General features: G+C 51.1%; 1 protein-coding gene and 1 long non-coding RNA gene across 6 annotated transcripts in view; both read left to right on the top strand.

Moving 5' to 3' along the window:
• Positions 1 to 10,619, top strand: part of CUNH6orf89 (chromosome unknown C6orf89 homolog) — a 30,686-nt gene extending 20,067 nt beyond the window's left edge. For all 5 annotated transcript variants that reach the window (XM_005084913.4, XM_013124339.3, XM_040732571.1 and 2 more), the window contains 5 exons: positions 1,854 to 2,008; positions 2,119 to 2,258; positions 5,415 to 5,544; positions 7,499 to 7,622; positions 10,444 to 10,619. In XM_005084913.4, the coding sequence (XP_005084970.1) occupies positions 1,854 to 2,008; positions 2,119 to 2,258; positions 5,415 to 5,544; positions 7,499 to 7,622; positions 10,444 to 10,538 (644 nt within the window). In that variant the 3' untranslated portion in view covers positions 10,539 to 10,619. The remainder of the gene's footprint in view (positions 1 to 1,853; positions 2,009 to 2,118; positions 2,259 to 5,414; positions 5,545 to 7,498; positions 7,623 to 10,443) is intronic.
• A 5,481-nt stretch (positions 10,620 to 16,100) lies between these two features.
• Positions 16,101 to 19,743, top strand: LOC121134391. Its single transcript, XR_005871463.1, has 2 exons — positions 16,101 to 16,629; positions 17,153 to 19,743. It is a non-coding gene; the product is annotated as an uncharacterized LOC121134391 (long non-coding RNA).
• The last annotated feature ends 1,890 nt before the right edge of the window (positions 19,744 to 21,633 follow it).

Raw genomic sequence — 21,633 nt, forward strand, 5'->3', positions numbered from 1 at the left:
GCAGGACCTGTCCCTTTCTATAGCATATAGGCCCCAGACTGGGCACTTTGACACTGTAGTGTTGTAGAATATTATTTTGCTTATGCTCTGGAACATTTTTTTTAATGATGCAAAGATGTGTTTGATTAAATAAACTTCACCTGTGATCAGGAGGCTGGGCCAGCAGCTGGCTGACAGGAAGTTGTGGGGAGGAGCCAGGTGGAGAAGGTTTATGGGGGGGGCGAGAACCAGCACGAGGACTTCTTGGGAGACACGAGGAGGGCGCCAGATGAGCTGCTTGCTATACAGCCTCTCTGGGAAGCAGGATTCTACCTCAACCTTTGAATCTTGAGTTCTTTGGTGAGACAGAGATTTAAATGAGTTTCTGCAGTAGCTTTGAAAGGGTTGGTGCCTGAGGGAACAGAATTCCCTTTGGCTTCGCCTCTTGATGCCCAGCTGCTGCTAAATGAAGTGCCAGTTGCTGAATACGATAGCAGTAGCTAAAAAGGCAGCAGCAATTAAGAAAAACAACACATGATACACAGAGAAACTCTATCTTGAAAAAACAAAAAAGAAAAACATTTGAAATTACTCCAGAAGGAAAGAAAAATGTCCAACTTGGTAGCCTCCTGTGTGCCATGTAAACAGGGACCCTGGAGGGCCCTGCAGAGCCGAAGCCCTCACAGGAGAGGTGCACCGTCAGCCTGAGAGCCCTGGGAGGGGAGACCCTCTCCCTAGGGAAGCCAGGTGCTGTGGGTGGTGGGTGATGCAGGGGAAGGGCGTGTCCAGTGCAGTCTCTCAGGGCGAGCACCCCTGCACCCGCCACTGCCGTCAGAGAAAATGGCGTGTGCTGCCTGTCTGTCTCAGGACAGACTGTGGGGAGCAGTTTTCTTGTTTTGTGGTGGTGTTTTAGGTAGGTTTTCTATGTGTAACTCAGGCTATTCTGGAACTCTGTAGACAGACAGGCCTCAAACTCAGAGATCCACCTGCCTCTGCCTCTCCAAGTGCTGGGATTGAGGGAGTGTGCCACCAACTCCCGGCTTCTCAGAACCATCTTATGAAATATTTTGGAAACAAACACAGCTCTTAGAGAACATAGAATGGGAAGCGAACAAGAAATAATGCAATAGATCAGAAGTGGGGAAAAGGTTGTGGACACAGGGCGCCCTCAAAGAAGCCAGGGAGGAGTGCCAGGCAGCTAGCTGGATGAGAGACTCCCATTCTAACCACACTGCAATCCTTGGGGCTGGAAGCAGCAATGTAATTGGCACATCCCTTCCGAGCTGAGATGGAGCACTATCTTACAGGCAGAGGCCGTCCGCCAAAATAGCCAGAGAAGTCTCCGTCCCTTCAGCCTGAGAGTGAGCCCTCACCTCCCTCTTCTTCCCAAAGTCATCCTGGCCTCCATACATGTGTGCATAATAATTGGGGAGTCTAGGGCCACACCAGTGTGTGTGCACGAATCAGGAACCTCCTGGTGTAGGGTGCCTGTGTACTGCCTGCCTTGGGCTGGGGACGTTCGGATTGGGGCGCCTGTATACTGCCTGTGCTGGGCTGGGCATGCTCAGATGTGCCTGTGCCGGGTCCAGGTTAGAGACAGGAGAGCTGTGTGGCTGAATGCTTGTTGCAACTGTTCTGCTCTACTGAGTGATTTGATTGAGGGCATCCATGTACATGTTGGAGGATTCTTCCCACAAAGTATAGGACAGCATATGAAGGAAAGTGCCTCTCTTCCCAGAACCCCGCCCTCCAGACCTGCTCACAGAGGTCTCCACGGGGAAACTGGTACTCTCCTGTCTGCTTTTGTTCCAGGGCTCCTGGGCTCACCAGCTGTCCTTCTGCACCTGTCTGCCCTCTGTCTCTTCCTCTCTCAGACTTTGACCCCTGGTCACCGAGTGACTGTGAGCAGAACGAGTCAGAGCCCATCCCTGCCAACTGCACTGGCTGTGCCCAGATATTACCCCTCAAAGTGACGCTGCCAGAGGACACTCCGAAGAATTTTGAGAGACTCCGTCCTCTGGTGATCAAGGTAGGCAAGAAGCCAGGTTTTCCCATAAATAGCCTGCCCATAAAAGGCTGGATCAAGCCCTGCAAAGCTGTGGTAACTCACTGTGGCCTTTGTCTTTCTGTGTCACCAAGACAGGACAGCCTCTGTTGCCTTCAGAGATTCAGCATTTCTCATGCCAGTACCCTGAAGCCACAGAGGGCTTCACTGAGGGCTTTCTCACCAAGTGGTGGCGCTGCTTTCCTGAGAGGTGGTTCCCTTTTCCTTACCCGTGGTGAGTCTGAAGGTGCTTAGCTTGCATGTGAGGAAGGGGCAGTGAGAGCCAGAACCATGTATATGGTCAGTTCATAGCACACCTTCAAATCAAGGACAGAACCCAAGTGGTCCTGCCACCCAGTGCAGGGAGGAAGGGAACAGGGTCTCTAAGGAAGGACACTGCTGCCATGCAGAAGCTCAGGTGTTAGGTTCTTTTCTGTTGCTGTGGTGAGACACTGACGGAAGTGTCTCTTTGGGCTGAATTTCCAGAGGAAAGAGAGCCCGTCACCTGTACCCAGCAGACAGAGTCCTTAAACTCTCAAAGTGGCACCTCTAGCAAGGCCGAGCTTCCTAAGCCTCCCCAAACAGTGCCAGCATCTGAGGCCCAAGTATTCTATGAGGGATGCTCTTATTCAAACCATCATGAATATGATTGCAACTTCTTAACATTTGTTCTAACAGAAGGGTCAGGAGATTGAGGGCTAAAGAGAAAGCTTAGCAGATAGAAGAGCTGCCTCCATGGCCAAGGCACAAAGTGGGGATTCTCAGCCACCTTGCATTTGTGTGGCAGAGGTGCAAAGACCGGGTTCTCGGCTACTTTGCAGATCCTTGGCTAAGGTACAAAGTGGGGATTCTCAGCCAGTTTATGAGTAAGAATATTATGGTCAGACAGGTTAAGTCGCCAAGCTCCCTCATGATGGAATCCTGTTTGCTTTCCAGTTCCTTGTGTCCTACAAAACGTGGGCCATTCCTTAAGCTAAGGCTGCCTCTGGTCAAGAAAGGAAAGCAGCTTCCATGGAGAACTGGCTCAAAGGAAAATTAAAATTGCACTTCAGGGCTTTGTTGGATAACTTCCTTTTAAAATATTCTTTACATTAAAATTTTTCATTACAAGCTGGGCGGCGGTGTGCACACCTTTTATCCCAGCACTCGGGAGGCAGAGGCAGGTGGATCTCTGTGAGTTCGAGACCAGCCTGGTCTAAAAGAGCTAGTTCCAGGACAGGTTTCAAAGTCACAGAGAAACCCTATCTCAAAAAACCAAAAAAATTTTTTTCGTTACATTTGTTTATTGTGTGTGTGTGCGTGCGCGCTCATGCTATCATGTATGTGTGGAAGTCAGAGAACTTGTAGAAGACAGTTCTCATTTTCCATCACATAGGTTCTGGGATGAAACTCAAGTTGTCAGGCCTGGCAGCAGATGTCTTTACTCACTGAGCCATCTCACCAGCCCCTTTGCTGGACAATTTCTTAATGCCTCTACCTTCCTTTCTTCTTAATCTTTATTTCATGGTGTGTATGTGTGTGTGTGTGTGTGTGTGTGTGTGTGTGTGTACTTGTGTGTATGTACTTGAGTGTGTGTATACTTGTGTGTGTACTTGAGTGTGTGTACTTGTGTGTGTACTTGTGTGTATGTACTTGAGTGTGTGTATACTTGTGTGTGTACTTGAGTGTGTGTACTTGAGTGTGTGTACTTGTGTGTGTGTGCTTGAATGTGTGTATACTTGTGTATGTACTTGAGTGTGTGTACTTGAGTGTGTGTACTTGAGTGTGTGTACTTGAGTGTGTGTACTTGTGTGTGTGTGCTTGAATGTGTGTATACTTGTGTATGTACTTGAGTGTGTGTATACTTGTGTGTGTACTTAAGTGTGTATACTTGAGTGTGTGTACTTGTGTGTGTGTGCTTGAATGTGTGTATACTTGTGTATGTACTTGAGTGTGTGTGTGCTTGTGTGTGTGTGGTTTGTGTGTGTACTTGTATGTGTGTACTTGAGTGTGTGTGTGTGTGTGCTTGTATGCCATAGCATGAGAGGTCAGAGGACAACGTTCAGAAGTCATTTCTCTCTTCCTACCATGTAGCTTCCAGGGACCAAACTCAGACACCAAGCATGACAGCAAATGCCTTTGTTCACTCTTCTAGATTTATTTTTTATTACCTTACATTGTGTGTTTGTGGGGAATGGGAGTATGTACCCATGAGTGCCAGTGCCCTCCGAGGCCAGAGGAGTCAGCTCCCCTAGAGCTGGAGTTAACAGGTGGTTGTGAGCCACTCTCCATGTGTTCTGAGAACCGAACTCGGGTCCTCTGCAAGAACAGAACAAACTCAGCCTCTGAGCCCCCTCTAGGCTCCTTAGTTGTGGGGGTCAGAGGGCAGCTCTCAGGAGTTGATCTCCCTGCCAGGGTCAGGCTCGGGTTGCCAGGCCTACACATAATGAGCTGTCACCCTGGCTGCCCACCTTTCTTTGCGTTTGTCATCGTCTTGTGTGGTAGAATGCCCAGTTTAACAGGCTGCTAGGGCTGCCTACTGTCGCCTCGTCTCCTCAGAGGAAAGCCATGCTTTTGTCTCTTTCTCCTCCCTCTTTACGTCTCCCCGCCCCCACACCCAGCTGCTGTTACTCCAGCTTCTTCTCCGAGGTAGAATGAGTGTGTTCTTAGTCTGTGTATTGCTTCAGCTGGAACTAAACATTCCGCCCGGATGTATGACTACCCTAGGGCTTCTCCTGGTGTCCCTGCGAGGTACAGTTCATCAGCTGTGCATGGCTGACCTAGGACTTAAGACACGGTCCTGCTGGGTAAGATGATACGTGTGGGTGATCGAGCACTGAACTGTGGAGGCAGGAGGAGCAGATAAAGTTATCATCCTCAGCTACAAAGTGAGTAGGTGGCCAGCTGGAACCCATGGGACTGTCCCAAAAGACCAAACAGGGTCTGAGGAGACAGCAGTTAGGGGTGCTTGCTGCTCCTGAGGACCTGGCTTTGGTTCCCAGCACCACACATATAACTTCCTATAACTAGCTCCAGGGGTTAACTCCCTCTCTGACCTCTGTGGGCACCTGCACATATGCGTCATACTCACACCACACAGACTTATATAGTTTATTTGTTTGTCTGTTTGTTTATTTATTTATTGAGACGGGGCTTACTTTGTGACTCTGTTCACTGTGTAGAACAGGCTGACATAAAACCCACATAGATCCACTTGCCTCTACCTCCTGAGTGCTGGGATTAAAGGCGTGTACTGCCATGCCCAACTACAGAAATAAAAAATTAATGTTAAAAAAGGCATAGTCCAATTCTTTCCCATCTGAACCTGTTGCCGTTGCCCGCCCCACTCTGTCCCTCCTGCATATGGGCCAGCTAACCTGGCTGGTGACTTGTTTCTGTGTCACTTTTTCAGGAGGAGACCTCTGAACAGATCACAGATTTTAAGGGAGCTTTTTCCTGTTTTTACCCAACTTCCATTCCCAAAAGACGCCTCCTTAAACAAGTGCTTCCTGGTCCACCCGGAACCTGTGGTGGGCAGCAAGGTGAGCCATCGGCAGGACGTGGGTCTTAGGAGCAGTAGGAGCCTCCTCTGCATGAGGGCTCAGAGAGCATTGAGGATCCCCCTGCCGGCATCTGGCTTGAAGGCACATTCCCAGATACTGTTCCTGCAGATCTACTGCCTTCCTCGTGAAGGGGGTGGGAGGTTGGTCTGACATCCCTACCTCAAGTCAGAATGCAGACAGGCTGTAGACTAATAGCATGTCCTTTGTAAATAGGGAACTGGAACCTGAGAGAGAAACCTTTAACCCAACTTGAGGAGAACTTTGAAAACCCCACCCACAAACAAGAGTCAGGGCAGAGCACAGGAAAGGCCAACACTTGAGGGCCTGGGACATTTGAATTGCACTTAAAGGCAAGCAGCTGGCCTGTTTATCCTACCCTTCCCCATGGGTCAGGGCCAGTGGATGGGGAGAAGCCCTTCTGGGTCTGTTCACTTTTGTCTGGATTGCTCTTTGTCAGTCTCATGCCTCAGGCAGGGTTCAGAGTGCTGATTGATTCATGAGTTTCCTACCTGTGGCCTCCCACCAGCTCTGGTTTGTGTCTGCAGCCTCCTGATGCCCCTTATTTGTTCCAAACTTGCTGAACTTGGTAAAGGAATTTCAAAGCCTATGAAACCCAGTCTGTGTGGAGGAGGGAGGGCTGCCCTGTGGGGAAGGCCTGCAGTGTGGTCAGGGGAAGCACTCTCACCATGTCCAGCTAGAACTCAGGACCCAGTAGGGTTTCATTTTCATAATTATGATAGAATTTTGGCAAGGGACTGCGTCTCAATTTTCCCACTTGAACACTGAAGTGAATTTCATCAGCTTGCTGAACACAAAGGCATCCAGCCAGAGGAGCAGATACAGCCATTCAAATAGCTGTCAAAGTCATCTTGTGGGTGTTTGGAGTCCGGAGTGGCCCCAAAGGCTGGGACCCTGAGGGCCTGGTTTCTTAGAGCATGTGGATCCCCACCCTGGCCCAGGCTTCCCTTCAGCCCAGCCTCCTCCTGTTCCCTAGGCCCTGGTAAAGCCAAGGCCCAGAATCCCAGGACAGTCTGGTCAAAACACAGCCCTACTCTCCTATTCCTCAGTCTTACGTAGGGCTGGCCCGCAGTCATCCATTCCATCCTAGGCATGAAGGGGCAGGTCCCAAGCCACTGAGCCTATGAATGAGGGCTGGACCCACCTGGCCGTGGTCTCATGTAGTCTTTCAGGACTGCAGATGACAGAGCATCTGCCAGCGTTAGTACTTGTTCCCTGCAAGCGCAAGACAAGAAGCCTCCTCCTGTACCCTAGTTATCACTGAAATGACTCTGTGTAGTCTTGGAGACACTCCTGGGCTGTCACTGAGGATGTTGCCCAGTAAATCACACAGTTTCTCTTAAGAAGAACCCCATAGTTTGCTGGAGAGAGGCTCAATGGTTATGAAGACTTCTGCTCTTGCAGAAGACCCAAGTTCAGTTCCCAGGACTGACACTGGGCAGCTCACAACTCCTAGGACTCAACCACCAAGGACTTTGGCTAACTCTTCTAGCCTCCAAGAGTAACTACACATAGGGTTATAGATAATAAGATTAAAAATATTGAAAATAAATTAACAACCCAGAGAAGAGATTTTTACTCTGATCTCAGTACCAGGAGATGCCATGGTTAGAAGAGACTAGTTTGTTTTGTCTTTTAGACACAATTATGAAATTTGTTATTAATCATGTTTTCCTCATTGCTCAACCTGCTAGGAAACACAAGGCCATATGTAAGGCCAGGCATTTTGGCACACACCTTTAATCCCAGCATTGGGGAGACAGAGGCCAGTGGATCTTTCTGAGTTCAAAGCTAACCTGGTCTACATAGAGTTCCAGGACAGACAGACCGGAAAGAAAAAGCCATTATGTGTAAAGGATTTTGTCCACTAATCACTCATTTTCCTTCTTTCTGTTACACCTATTCTTTCCTTCAGATGCATAAGGTGCATGACCTGTTCACTGTTGGCAGTGGGGAAGCCATGTTGCAGCTCATCCCTCCCTTCCAGTGCCGAAGACACTGTCAGTCTGTGGCCATGCCGATAGAGCCTGGGGATATTGGTATGTAGGTCCCAGGAGGACAGACACAGTATTTCTGAGCATCAAACATTGCCTTCAAGAAGGTTCTATCCTTTGGGCTGGAGAGATGGTTCTATCCGTCTAAGTTAAAGGAGCATTTCATTAGCAAAGTCAGTATATTATGCTGGAAAAGAGAGCGGGTAAGTAGCATAGGGAGATGTGTACACAGCAACCCTGAGAATGGGGACACCTGTCAGGCATAACTGCTCCAGGTCAGAAGGGACTCTGGAAGTTACTTAGAATATTTAGGGTAATCCATTTTGTAGATGAGGTTGAAACAAGAGTCAGATGGCCTTCACTGTGTCCCACAGTCACACATCCTTAAGTCTCTGCCTGACACAGTTAGGCCAGGGCAGAGCCAAGGCAAGGTCAGAGTAAAGCTTTATACCTGTTTGCAAATCAGACAGTTGGAAGTGCAGGGCCACCACCACATGGGTGTCACCTGTGTGTGCGTCCCACAGCCAAGCCCCAGCTCACACTGATGGCCCAGCCTTGATTCTGGCTCTGTTTCCTACCAGTATCTTCAGAATCTATTCGAGTCCATTGCCACCAGTCCTCTTGGCAGAAGCAAGGGTGGCAGCAAATGCCACTGCTGCCCGTTTGTGCTGCCTCCCAAGATCTGGAGCCCCTGCCAGGCTGAGACCAGCTTCCAGCTGGGTCCTTTACCGTTGCCTAGAACACGCACCTCAGTGAGGGCCGGGAGCTGGCATTGTGTCACGTTTGCTCCACACCCGAGAACCTTGGCTTTAGCGTAGGCGTGGGGAGTGAGTACAGCACAAGCCGAGTAGTAGTAATGGGGTCAGGCTGGTCTGACCCAGCCATGCAAAACTACGGTAAAAAGTGGATGTGTTCATGGAAACAGCAGGCCCAGTTTCCTGCAGTGCAGTGGCTGTTACAGGAAACAGGGTCTGAAATTTGTGGTCATGCTTAACAGTCCCTGTCTTGTCTACAAATACCATTGATCAGACAACTTCAGAAGCACCACAGATTTTCCAGATTCTAGATTCCAGTTCCCACAAGCATCCAGAATGCCAGCTACAGAATTTGAAAAGCAGAGGTGACTGGCAGCTGCCAAGGAAGCTTTGGTAGGTGAGAGAGAGAGAGCAACCTAAAACACAGACACCAGGCTCCTGGCTGGGAGAGCCTGACTGACCGGCCGCATGGCAGACACTGACGAGGGGCCAGTACTGGGGAAAAGAACAAGCCTGGAAAGTAGGGGAATGGTTGGTGCCCGAAGCCAGTAGGAATGGAGGCGACGGTACTGCTGCCACAGGAGTAGACCTGTCGCTGAGGAAGTCACTCAGAAGTGCAATGTGGCCACTCGGGACCCTTAGGAACAGCACTGTGACAAGCCGTCCTATGATTTTTTTTTTTTTTTGTCCTATGATTTTTTTAACCAAAATGCCTGGAAGGTGGAGGGCAGGAAGTGCACATCATCCATCGCCAAGAGCCCTGAAATGGAGACAGAATCAAGGGTGACAAATATTGGGCACAGCACCAACTGTCATGGCACAGTCCCAGCAAGATCATGTGACCTTTTCTGAGTCACCATGCATTGGTGAGCACCTGCTCTGGTCACTCATTGTGTGCATCAGAGACTGTCCAGTTGAGACCGTTTACCTTAGTAATGTTGAAACGAAAGTGTTAGCATGAGCTAACTTTGTTTACTATTTGAGTTTTTTGAGGCACACTCTTGCTGTGTAGTTCTGGCTGGCCTAGATCACTAGGTAGCCATGCTGGCTTCAGAAGCAGTGGTCCTGAGACAGCTGAGGAGTCTGGGCGCCAGCATTACAGGTGTGTGCCCCCACCTCCAGCTCCCACTTCTGCCCATTTATTTACTCGACTGACTGCTGGTCCTTGTGTGATGAGGTCTGGCTGTGTAATCCTGGCCGACCTCAATCTGAAGTCTCCTGCCCCAGCCTTGCAAGTGCTGGGATACAGGTGTGGCCCACACCCAGCAAGCCCCACTGTGCTCCATGTTAGCATGCAGGACAGGCTGTGAGCGGCAGCAGGTCCCCTTCCTGCTCACTCAGATGATCTGGGTCTGAGTTTCTGAATGGTTCTTCACATCACTGCTGGCCCCAGGGGTGGAGCACGAGCACCCTGAGAAGGCCCTGGAATAGGCTTCCTGAGTTAGGACTTTGGAAGCCGCTGTCTTCATGCATGGTCACGCAGACCCTAAGAAGCTATGGAAGAACCATGGAAGCCTGCGTCCTCAGATCTTCAGGACTGTTTGCAGAGCCCATGTTGGGAAATGCTGATTTAAGTCAGTCTCTGTGTATTGAAGTAAAACCATCTTAGAATAGCTGTGTGATCCCACAGAACCCATCAAGGCCTGCACTCAAGAGGCCGAGGCAGGAGGATCCCAAGCTTGAGGCCAACCTAGGCTACATAACAGGAGCCTATCACACACACACACACACACACACACACACACGCACACGCACACGCACACACACACGCGCCAATTTCTTAAAAAAAAAAATCAGCCTGAGAATTCTGATGGCTAATGCTTTCCTCATCTAAAACAGGCTGCCTTGTGACTAGCCAAAATGTGATTCAGTTGCCCAGAAGAGGGTGGGGAGAAAATGTCTACATTTGGAGTATCTCTTTGAATGTCAGGTCACAGAGAACTAGTAATATCCAAAAAAAAAAAATCCAGTAATAGCAAGGAACCCTTCCTTAGGCTTCAGAGAGCACAGAGGCCTTTGCAGCAGGACTGCAGACCGTGGCTCCCCCGGCCGTCCCGCCAGGTGTCCTCTCCCCGACATTGACTGCTTTCCTGTTGCTCTTTTCCTCCGAGGCTATGCGGGTGCTGCACACTGGAAAGTCTACATTGTAGCCAGAGGGGCCCAGCCTTTGGTCATCTGCGATGGAACCACTCTCTCAGAACTATAGGAAACAACTGTAAGAACTGCTTGAAGAGCTGAAAGCCAGGCTGAAAAAGGTGGAGAGGGGCAATAAAAACACTGAAACATTTTCCTCGGTTGGCTGTCATCTGTGCTGGAGACAGCCGCTAGGGCCTACCCCTCCATCTCTGTCCCTAGATTCCTCAGGGAGGGTTGCAGCCTGGCTGCCCAAGACTGTCCACATCAGTCCTCTCCCAGGCCTTTGGACACTGAGGTGTTGGAAATGGGCTGGGGCTCCCTGTGTGTGTGGGCATGGCTTCTTGGCATTTGTGGGGCAGCAGTGGTTACTGCTGCCATATCCTTCACCAGGGGGGCCTGTTTGTCCACTTTTCCCTGGCCACATCACCCAGAACAGTAAGGAAGTCCATGGTTGACTTTAACAATCACTACAGTTTGACAAGTACAATGGATTTGGAACCAGTGTGGGGAGGACCAGATAGCCAGAGTTTCATTTTTAAAAGTGTCTGCTTAGCACCAGGTATCGTGGTGCATACCCTTAATCCCAGGACTTGGGAGACAGGCTGATATCTATGAGCTCTAGGCTAGCCTGGTTTACATAATGAGTTCCAGGTTTTCCGAGGGTGAGACCCTGTCTCAAACCCCACCACAGCCAAAAGAGTCCCTCTTAGATTCTAGGGGTGTGGCTCAGTGGTAGAGTGCTTGCCTAGCGAGTGTGAGACCCTGAGCTCAGTCTCGGCATCCCAAAGAGAAGGAAAAGTGTCCCTCTTCCACAACCCATGGCTCCTGGAGTTTTTGTGATGGACGCTGGAGACTGGGTTACAGTTCTGAACTTTAGAGGTTCCTGTGCCTCTCCCCCACTGCCCATCAGATTGTTTTCTCAGAACTTCAGCCTCCCCTAGCTGGCCAGCACCGTCACTGAGGCTGCAGCGCCACACCCCCTTCAGAAGGAATGAGTTAGACTTGCTGGCCTGAGGGAGATGGGCACCTCCCTGAGTTTGATCTTTAGGCCTGACTTTGTACAGAGATATTTTTCAGCAGCCTCAAAGCTGATGTAATGTGGTTGGGGGAGGAGGTGCAGAGCCACAGTGTTTGCTGCCCATGTGCCCCTCACCTCACGTTCTACCGTGATCCCCGTCTTCGTACTGGGAGGCACGAAGAGACGTTGGTTTGTCAGGGTGCGTGACTGTCCTAACCAGTGGTCCGCTGTGCTTACTGCTCCCCAGTGCTGTGGGATGTACTCACCGCACAATGCAAATAAGGATGCTTCTGGTTTTTCCAGACAGAAACTCATTCTGTAGACCAGGCTGGCCTCGAACTCAGAGATCCACCTGCCTCTGCCTCCCGAATGCTAGGATTAAAGGAGTGTGTCAATATGTCACCACTACCCAACAGGGATACTCTTTTTGCTTCATCTGCCTTCTTTTTTTGTTTTGTTTAGTTAGAGTCATGTAGACCTGACTGGCCTTGAACTCACAGAGATCTGCCTGTCTCTACCTCCCCAGTAATGAAATTAAAGGTGTGTGCCACTATGCCCAGCTTCCTCTGCCCTCTTACTGGTCCTTTCCTGACATGGTGAGGTACTTGACCACTAATCATGCCTCACAAAGATGAAGGAAAACCAAACTGAGTGGCCGTTGGTTCCAAATTGCAGAAGTCAGAAGGCCACACAGTTTATAGGCCAAAGCAGTCCATGGCGATGGATGCACAGTAGGTCTGTGTAGGCCAAGGCAGTCCATGGCGATGGACTGGCCACCCTGTGTGGGGTCCTCTCCATCATTGGAGGGGTCCTGTACCTTCCCCCAGGCCTCATTCCCTTGCCTTTCATGAGCAGCAAGCTCCCATCATGGGGAGCACAAGTGGGGTTAACCAAAGGTCTCTGGGAGGAGGCTGAGGCGGTTTGTGGGTTTGTGAAAAAACAAGCAGCCTTCACAGAGCTCAGGGTGGAATGGCTCGGAGCCTTCTCAGGCTGAAGAAGGAACTGCACCTAGGAGAGCTTTCCCTGAAAGAATGGACCCTTTGTGTGACAAGTGAAGGAAAACATCTTCGTACACGTAGAAGTCCCACTGCTAGGCAGTTAGAGTTTCAGAGATTGTTGGCCAGAGGCATTGAGCCTCCACCGAGCTCTTCCCGTGATGCCTGTCGGGCAGGGTTGCACTCCGGTCCTGGACTTCCAGAGCCTTCTGAGATTTGATCCTGGGAGAGGAGGCGCCATCTCAGTCTAGGGACTACCTTTGTTCTTTCCCTGGTTGACTCCATGTTCACAGCGTCGAGCCTAGAAACACCCAAACACTAAGAAAACCTTGCCTGTGTTGGCCTTGGGAGGCACCTGGGAAAGCCCGAAAATCCCAGACTGTGTGGTTCCTCAATGCAGGCTTGTGTTCACGCTTCTGTGGAGACCTGTGTGCAGGTTAGGGAGAAATTCCCAGAAGCTGCTATCTTAGCTACTAGTGCTCACCTCGAGGAATGCTGGAGTCGTACGAAGGGCTGGGGCTGCCAGTGGGCTCTCTCCAGCCATCTGGAGACAGGATCCCCAAAGCCCTCAGTGTGTGGGGGGGGGGGGACGGTGAGGGTTGCCAGAAGAGGAACTGGCATTGGGAAGGTGCCAGGACCAGTCTAGCCATCTCACTCAGGTGCCGATGCAAACCAGCCACGGCGTATGAAGTGCCTACTAGGCAGTGACAGTGACCTCTGTGTGAGTTAGGGTCATCTTATGGGACTGGAGGCCTTAGAAATCAGCTCTCTGGGGAGATAAGAACTTGGAGCCAGTTTGAAGCATTTGAGTCCAAGTGGCCAGAGCTCAAGCAGTCGACTCTTGAGTGGACACCACAGCTGTCGAGTTTGTGGAAAAGGCAGGCTTGTCCTTACCCCACTCTGGATTTATTGAGGAGAGAGAGTGATTTGTGATATTAGAATTCTATTTGGCACAATTCAGAGCAAATTTGGGGGTGGGTTCAAGACAGGCTACCCCTATGTAGCCCCGGCTGGCCTGGCACTCACTATGTAGAAGTTGGTATCAACTCACAGACATGGGCCTGCCTCTGCCTCCCACGTGCTGGAGTTCCACGGTCCATTTTCTCGCAGAAAGGAATACCATCCCAAGTCATTCTAACCTCTGCATCTGAGTTGCATACACCACCCTTTAGCCATCACATAGTCCTGTGAAGTATGGGCAGATCCCTGTTTCACAAGGAAAGAAACCGATGCTAGAACAGGAGTTACCAGCAGGTGATTCCTCCCAGGAAGCATGCCTTGGCTCGTGGGTGTGCCCCACTGGGGTGGGAGACTGACCTGGACCATCGGCAGAATAGGAGCGTGGTAGGGTTTGCTTCCCAAGCGCTGAGGAAGACATGCATGGAGGAGTCTGACCATGTGATCTTTATTTTTTAAAAAATCCTCTGTGTCCCTCCCCGTTTGTAAATTCACAGCTGCATCCAGCGTTTTCCCGTCCCTGCGTCTGCAGATGTGTGCCCGGTCCCAGCTGTGGGTCCCCTTGGAGTTGCATCACTTGTTTTCCAGTTCTCAGTTTTCTATTCCCTTCTTCCACAAGCCAGCCGAGGCCCCAGTGTTTGTGAACTGCTGCTTTGAAAGCCAGTATCCCGTTCCTTCCCCACAGGTGACCTCAGCTTTGTCCCTGTGGCCGGGAGGCGCTCAGCCTATCATTTCCACAGTGACCATCATGCAGGTGTCAGCCTCTCCTTGCCCAGCTGAGGCTAGCCGCGGGGAGGAGGGGGCTCATCCACCACCCAGCCAGTGACTAAGGAACGGTGCTTCGGAAGCCATGCATGTCTGTGAGGGAGCCGCAGGCACTCATGGAGACAGCCTTGTGGCAAATGTAAAGCAAGACTCTAGGCAGACAGCCTGTCCTCACCCAGTCTCCAGAACACCCAGCAGCTTCCTCCAGAAGAGCACAGCAGGGAGATGGACGGAGCTCACTGTGCCCAAGCCAGCTTGCCTGGGCACCGTGTGACTTCACGTTCTGGGCTCTGGAGAAGCCCTCTAGCCAGTTTGTTGGCTGTCCAGGCCTCTCACTGTCTGGTTTCCTTGCCCTGCATAATTTCAGCATTAGCTCTAGATACATGTGTCATTTTTCTCCCTCTGGAGACTGGAATGTCCAGACTTTTGAAGCCGAGCCGGGTGAAAGAATGTTACATAACCAAGCAGGGACCCTTCCGCCTCCGCTCAGTGCCTGTCAGTCAGGCAGTGGTCACTAGTCCAAGAGCCCCGGCTGCCAGCACCCTGCAGAGAAGGGGACCCCACCCCGCTGCGTTTTGAGTTTCCCACAAACTGGGGAGGCAGAACATCTGCTTTGTACTAGGCGTTACTTCATTGCACCCCAGTCGCGCGGGTGGGGTCCTCCTGGGCAGCCACCTTTACTCCAGTGTCCCCCCCCCCTCAAGCTGCCCTTGACCCAGTGGACACCGGCGTTTTCCAGAGAAGCCTGTCTCACCAAGGCAGCTCACCCTCCACACCCTTCCATAGTTCTCCCCAGAAATGGGCTCATGGTGACCTTTTACCCCTCCCTCTCTGTCTCCCTGACCCCCATGGAAAGAACATGCCAGATGCCCAGACTAGGAGAGGAACAGCACAAGGCAACCAGGGACGCCCGGAGCACAGCCTCTTCCTGCTGTCCTCAGGGTCTAACACAGTCTAGAGAACCAAGGTGTGGCATCTGGGTAGGCCGTGTGAGGAGAGAGGCACCTGTCCTGGCCAGGGCATCCTATAGAGCAGTGGTTCTCAGCCTGTGGGTCACAACCCCTTTGGGGGAGGTCAGATGACCTTTTCACAGGGGTCACCTAAGACTGTCTGCATATCAGATATGTATTCTGTTGATTCATAATGGTAGCAAGATTAGTTACAAAGTACCAATGAAAAGAATTGTATGGCTGGGAAGTCACCACATGCGGAACTGTAAAAGGGTCACACTGTAGAGTAATCTAGGGGAGTCTGCACCAGGTCTAAAGAATGGATGTAAATTAAGGTTCAGTGTAATGGAATATTTACCTTTCGCAATTAAAAGTATGTATGCTGCGTGGTTAGAAGCTTCCTGTCCTTGGTATCTTTAATGTTCTCACTTTTCTCTTTTCCCAGAAAGCGACTGGGTGGTGAGTAGGCACTTGAGGCAGGACTGTGACACTCCCGGGGGCCCTGGATGGCTTCGGGCTTCTGTCAGCCTCTCTCCTAGGGCTGCTGCTGCCCTCACCGCCCTCGTCCCTCCCGCAGCCTCCGCCACAGGCTTCTCCCTCGTTGCTGCCCTCAGTTCAGAGTCTCAGAGCTCTCCCGCCCCTTTCTCGCACACTTTACTCAGAATCCAAATGAACAAGATCCCTTTGTCCTCGCCAGACACAGCTTTTGTGACCACATGCCCTTAAGGGTGCCACACTCACAGTGGCACTTCACCTGCGACACACGCGGAGGCCCCAAGTCCCCCGCTGGCTCAGTCCAGCTGCCACCAGACAGCAGGCACTGTTTGTGCTAAGACAGTGTGTGCTTGTGTGCGTGTGTGTGTGTGCACGTGTGCATGTGTGTGTGCGTGTGTATGTGTGTGTATACTCGCTCATATATATGTATATGTATGTCCATATCTTTTCTCCTCCTCTTTTCCTCCTCTTTTGTTGTTGTTGTTTTGAGACAAGATCTCTATGTAGCCCAGGCTGGCCCGGAACTTACTATACAGTTCAGACTCGCCCTCTAACTCACTGAGCTCTGCCTGCCTCTGGCTTCCAAGTGCTGGGATTATGGGCGTGCGCCACCATGCCCAGTCCCAGGATCATCTTATTTCATTGTTCTTACTACTTGCTATGTTCTTTCCCTCTTCCCCACGTTATCCCTCAGCTTTCCCTGCTAAGCTGTGTTCAAAGCCATGCCCTGCTGTGAATCTTTTCATAGTTTTTTCATGGGCTCTGGTCTGATCATCGTCATAAAGATGCAGGAGGGGCATTGCTTTGTCATATATGGATTTTTTTAGATGGTCTCATGTAACCCAGGATGACTTTGAACTCTTTATGTAGCCAAAAGCGATCTCAAACTTCTCACCCTCCTGTCTTCATTTCCAGAGAACTGAGATTACGGGCAGGTAGCACGATACCTAGGACCAAACCCGAGGCCTCACATATTGCCAGGTGAGCACCGGACCATCTGAGCCGCATCACCGGCCCCTGAAAGTGGACGCTTCCTCCCAGTGCCCTGTGCTCCGCTCCCCGCACACAGAGGGAGCTCCCCTAAGGCCACCGGCTCGGCTCTCTCACCGTTTCTCATGGTTAATACTTGGTGGTGTGGCTGTGCCTCCATTAATCCCCAGCCTGCAGAGTGACCGGTTGCATTATACACTGAGGAGCTTGGTGGTGTTTGTACCAAATGAATGTTATTGCTCGGTACCACCCTAATGTTTGTTCTTCAGAAATCATCACACCCCACAGTCATAACCAATTTGCCTGCTCAGAATCAATCATGTTAACACCTCGGGCCCCAATTAGCATTTGGTTCCACATTGAAGGGAATGGAGGAGATGGCCTCTTCTCAGTTCTAATCTTAGCCCTTTGAGAGCATTTGCTGTGACTTGAGTCCCTCCCTCCCCTCCCTCCCCTCCCTCCTCTCCTCCTCCCCCTCCTTCCCTGTTTCTCACCTTCAGCACTCCCTCCCCAGGCCTTGCCTCTACTCTGGCTCTGGGACCTCAGGACCGAGGAGACTCTGCCTGCCCTCTGCTCTGTCTTCTACACTGATTGCCCAGGGAGAGGTCCCCTCAGTACCTCCCCTTCCTCCAGACTGCATGGCAGACTCCGAAGGGAGGCTGGCCCTGGGACCCCGGCGTCCAGAGCTCATCCCTGATGCTCCGAAGCCCTCTCTCCTCCCGGATGCTCCGAAGCCCTCTCTCCTCCCGGGTCCACAGTGGTCCTGGCCACCTCCTGCTTCCCAGGGCTCTGCTCTTGGCTCACAGCCCCTGCTTTGGGTCAGGACCACAACCTGGGGACTCCAGCCCCAATGCGATGCAGCTTTTTGATCACTGGTTCGGTACTCTGTGCGCTCCCCCAGCCCAGCTCCTGCTCCAGCCACAAGTGCCCTTCACCCCCCATCCCCCCACCCCGTGACTCGGGTCCCCCATCCAGCCTCACTTCCCCTCCTCACGGCTCTGCCGCCTCTACCGGACCACTGTGATACCCGGAAGTGCCCAGGCTAAGGTTTAGGTTTTCATGAACTTGTTTTCGTCTAAGAGCAGTCTTTAGGTTCGAGAGAGAAGACCATGAGTTTCCACCACACACACAGCCCGCTCACACCCCACCGCTCTACACCAGGATGGAGTATTCCTTACAGCCGTGAGCCTGTGCTGACCCGCCCTTCCCACCTGAGTCCACCCCAGGTCCCTCTCACTGCTGCTCCTCCACCCGGTGTCAGTTTGAACCAGTGTATACCACGCACACCATTATAGTAGCACACGCAGGAGGCTGCTCTGTTGTTTTTGTTTGTTTGTTCGTTTCTGAGACAGGGTCTCTCTACATAGCCCTGGCTGTCCTGGAAATCACTGTGTAGACCAGGCTGGCCTTGAACTCACAGGGATCCACCCGCCTCTGCCTCTGCTGGGACTAAAGATGTGCACCACCACATCCAGCACGTGCCGTCGTCCCGCTTACCTGGCTTCCCACCCCGTTTCCCTGTCCCCGTAGGCTTGACTTTCCCAGAATGCCATGTGTCGTGGGGGGCTCATCATCAGTGTGTGGCTTTCAGACTGGCTTCTCAGCAGTAGACAGAGGCACGGTCCTTCCACATCTTCTCAGGGGGACAGCTCCCCGCCACCCCAGTGCTTCCCTCCGCATCCATCGCTGGCTGGTGGGCGTTCTTGGTTACCTCCAGACTTGAGCAGCTATAAAGCTGCTGGAATGTGCTATGCTGGCTTAGTGTGGACACGTTTCCAGTTCCCTTGGGCACACAGCTGTGAGAGCTACAGTAAGAGCACACATAGTGAATTGTCATGAAACCATCAGATCTTCTTACCAAATGGCTATAACCATCCTGCATTCCTACCAACAGTGAGAGGAGGGTTTCTTTTTTTAATTCTTTGACAATTTCTTGCATGTATTTGGTGCATTTTGGTCACTTTGACTCCGTTTCCTCTGATCTCCTCTTCCTGACGAGTTCCCATCCACCCTGATGAACTTCGGTATTGTTTTAATTAGGGTTGCCCACATAAACATGGGTAGGGGGTTGTTTATTGGCATGTGGACAACTCACCATTAGCTACCCAGATGAAGAAACGACACCTCCTCCCCACCAACCATAAACCGCTGATACAGCTCTTCAGGGACGGGTGGGGCCTTGTCAGCCCCTCCCTCACCCATGATGGGATAGTGACAGGTCCCAGTTTATGTAGGTCTTGGCCGCAGCCGCTGTGATGAGTGCAATGTCCACATCGTGTCCACGAGACCGCGTTTCACAGCCCTCCTGTCCACCCTCCAGCTCTCACGTCCCGTCCTCCCAGTCTTCGGCAGGGTTCCCTGAGCCTTGAGACGGCTGATACAGAGCTCCTCTGGGGCTCAGCACTCTAATCAGTCATGAGTCTCTTTATTAACTCTCGCCCAAGAATGAGAGGGCTTGTTGCTCTCAGTCTCCGCCAGCGCTTGGTGACGTCCACATTTGGGTTTTGGCCCTTCTGTCTGGTCTGTGTGACTGGTATTACCGTCTTACTGTTTTAATTTGTGATTCCCCAGTGACGTATGATGAAGAACTCTGTCGCTGTTTGCCATCTGTATGTATTCATTGAGAAGTTCCCTGGGGGCTTTTGCCCATTTTTTTTCTTTTTGGGTTTTTTCGAGACAGGGTTTCTCTGTAGCTTTGGAGTCTATCCTGGAACTAGCTCTTGTAGACCAGGCTGGCCTCAAACTCACAGATATCTGCCTGCCTCTGCCTCCCGAGTGCCAAGATTAAATTAAGGCGTGTGCCATCACCGCCTGGCTCTTTTGGCCATTTTTAAGTTAGGTTGTTTGTTTTCTTATGTTGTGTTTAAGAGTTCTCTGTATGTGTTGGTGGTCATCTCTTATTAACTGTGTCTTTTATGTATATTTTCTCCACTCTGTGGCCTGTTTTATTGACATTTTTTTGTTTGTTTTTATTTTGTTTTTCAAAATAGGGTTTCTCTGTATAGCAGCTCTGGCTGTCCTGAAACTCGCTTTGTAGACCAGCCTGGCCTGGAACTCACAGAAATCTACCATGCTCTGGAATTAAAGATCTATGCCACCACTGTCCAATGACTTTGTGTTTTTAAAGCAGAAGTTTATCATCTTTCTGTGTGTGGTTTTCCTGAAACAGTCCCACTGAAGCCCAGGCTAACCTCAATGAAGCCCAGGCTAGCCTCAACTCTCAATCCTCCTGCCTCACCTTTCTGAGTACTGGAATTACAAGTCTGAGCCACCACATCTAGCTGAGAAGTTCTGTATTTCAGCCAAGTCAGCTCCTGGATTGTGCCTTTCATATTGGATACAAAAGTCTCCTCTGGGGCTGGAGCTATAGCCCCGTGCTCTTGCAGAGTTCAGGTCCTGGTGCTCGTCACCATCCGTAGCTCCAGTTCCAGAGGATCTGACCTCCTTTGGTGTCTGTGGGTACTGCACACATGTGGAAACATACATGCAGGCAAAACACCCCCACACATAGAAAATATTATTATACTCAAGGTCACCTAGGTTTTCTTCTAATTTTTCACTCTGCATAATCCGTTCTGTGGGTTTTACCTCTTTATTTTCCTGTTATTTTTTTTTCCTCAGTGCTAGGGACCAAATAGTTCACTTTGGTGGTGGGTGAAGGGTCTGGGTCCTGGCTGCCTCTTTTGGGCGTCAGTTCCCAGTTGTCCTGGCCCTGTTTTGTCCAGAAGACCATCTTTGCCATACAGTGATGCCCTTGCTCCCTGCCAGCCACCCTGGCTGACTGCATTTACCTACGTACATAGGTCCCTTCTAGGCTCGCTCCTGTGCTCCACAGCTCTCTCTGAATTCTTTTACAAGGATGATGCCATATGACAGCGAGGGCGTTACGTCCAATCGTGACGTCAGCAATGCCATCTTTTCTTCGGCGTCAGGTCGGTTCTTCTGAGGTTTTTTTGCCCAGTGTGAACTTCAGAGCCAGCTACAAAACAAGTGTCCCAAGTTCTGGCTGGGATTTCATAGCAGCTATAGAATTGGACCCAGATGCATGCTCGTGCACACACAGTTATTTTGGAGGACTAGAGATGTAGACCTCGACTAGTGTGCTGCCTAGCTTTATGCCAGCTTAGCAACAACCAAGGTCATTCTGGGAAGGGGAAAAATCAATCGAGAAAAGTTTCCCTGCCAGGTTGACCTACAGGTAAGTCTGTGGAGCATTTTCTCCAGTGATGATTTATGGGAGAGGTCCCAGCTCACTGCAGAGGGTAGGGGGTTGCTGCCTCTAAGAAAGCAGGCTGAGCCAGCCAAGAGAACAAACACGCCAGTGAGCAGCGCCCTCCATGGCCCCTGCATCAGCTCCTGCCTCCAGGTTCCTGCCTTGACTGAGTTCCTGCCCTGACTTCCCTTGATGATGGACCATCACCGGAAGCTGATTGATACATACCCTCTCCTCCCCACGTAGCTTTTGGCCATGCTGTTTGTCAGAGCAGTAGAGACGAGACCCTAACTGAGACACCCAGCGTACACAAAGACCTGGACTCAACCCCAGCCCAGTGTACATGCGTAGACCCAGCACTCGGGAGGAGGCAGGAGGACTGGAAGTTCAAGGTCACCCTCATGATGAGGGAGAATTTGTTAAAATAAAAAAGAGGGCCGGAGAGATGGCTCTGTGGTTAAGAGCACTGACTGACCCAAGTTCAACTCCCAGCACCCCCATGGAGTCTCATAGCTGTCACTCAAGTTCTGGGGCATCTGGAGCCCTCTTCTGGCCCCGTGGGCACCAGGCATGTACACGGTACACAGACATACATGCAGACAGAGCACCCACACACATAAAATCATCTGGAAAACACACACACACTCACACACACACGCGCACACACTCATATATATTTAAAGAGATTGGTTGTGATGCGGGGGTCAAGCCATAGCCTCATCTGTGCCAGGCAAGTGTTCCACTGCTGAGAGACACCCCCAGGATATTTTAATTAGAAGTTA

The sequence above is a fragment of the Mesocricetus auratus genome, unplaced genomic scaffold (assembly GCF_017639785.1).
Source record: "Mesocricetus auratus isolate SY011 unplaced genomic scaffold, BCM_Maur_2.0 Super-Scaffold_100027, whole genome shotgun sequence".
In the NCBI taxonomy this organism is placed as follows: domain Eukaryota; kingdom Metazoa; phylum Chordata; class Mammalia; order Rodentia; family Cricetidae; genus Mesocricetus; species Mesocricetus auratus.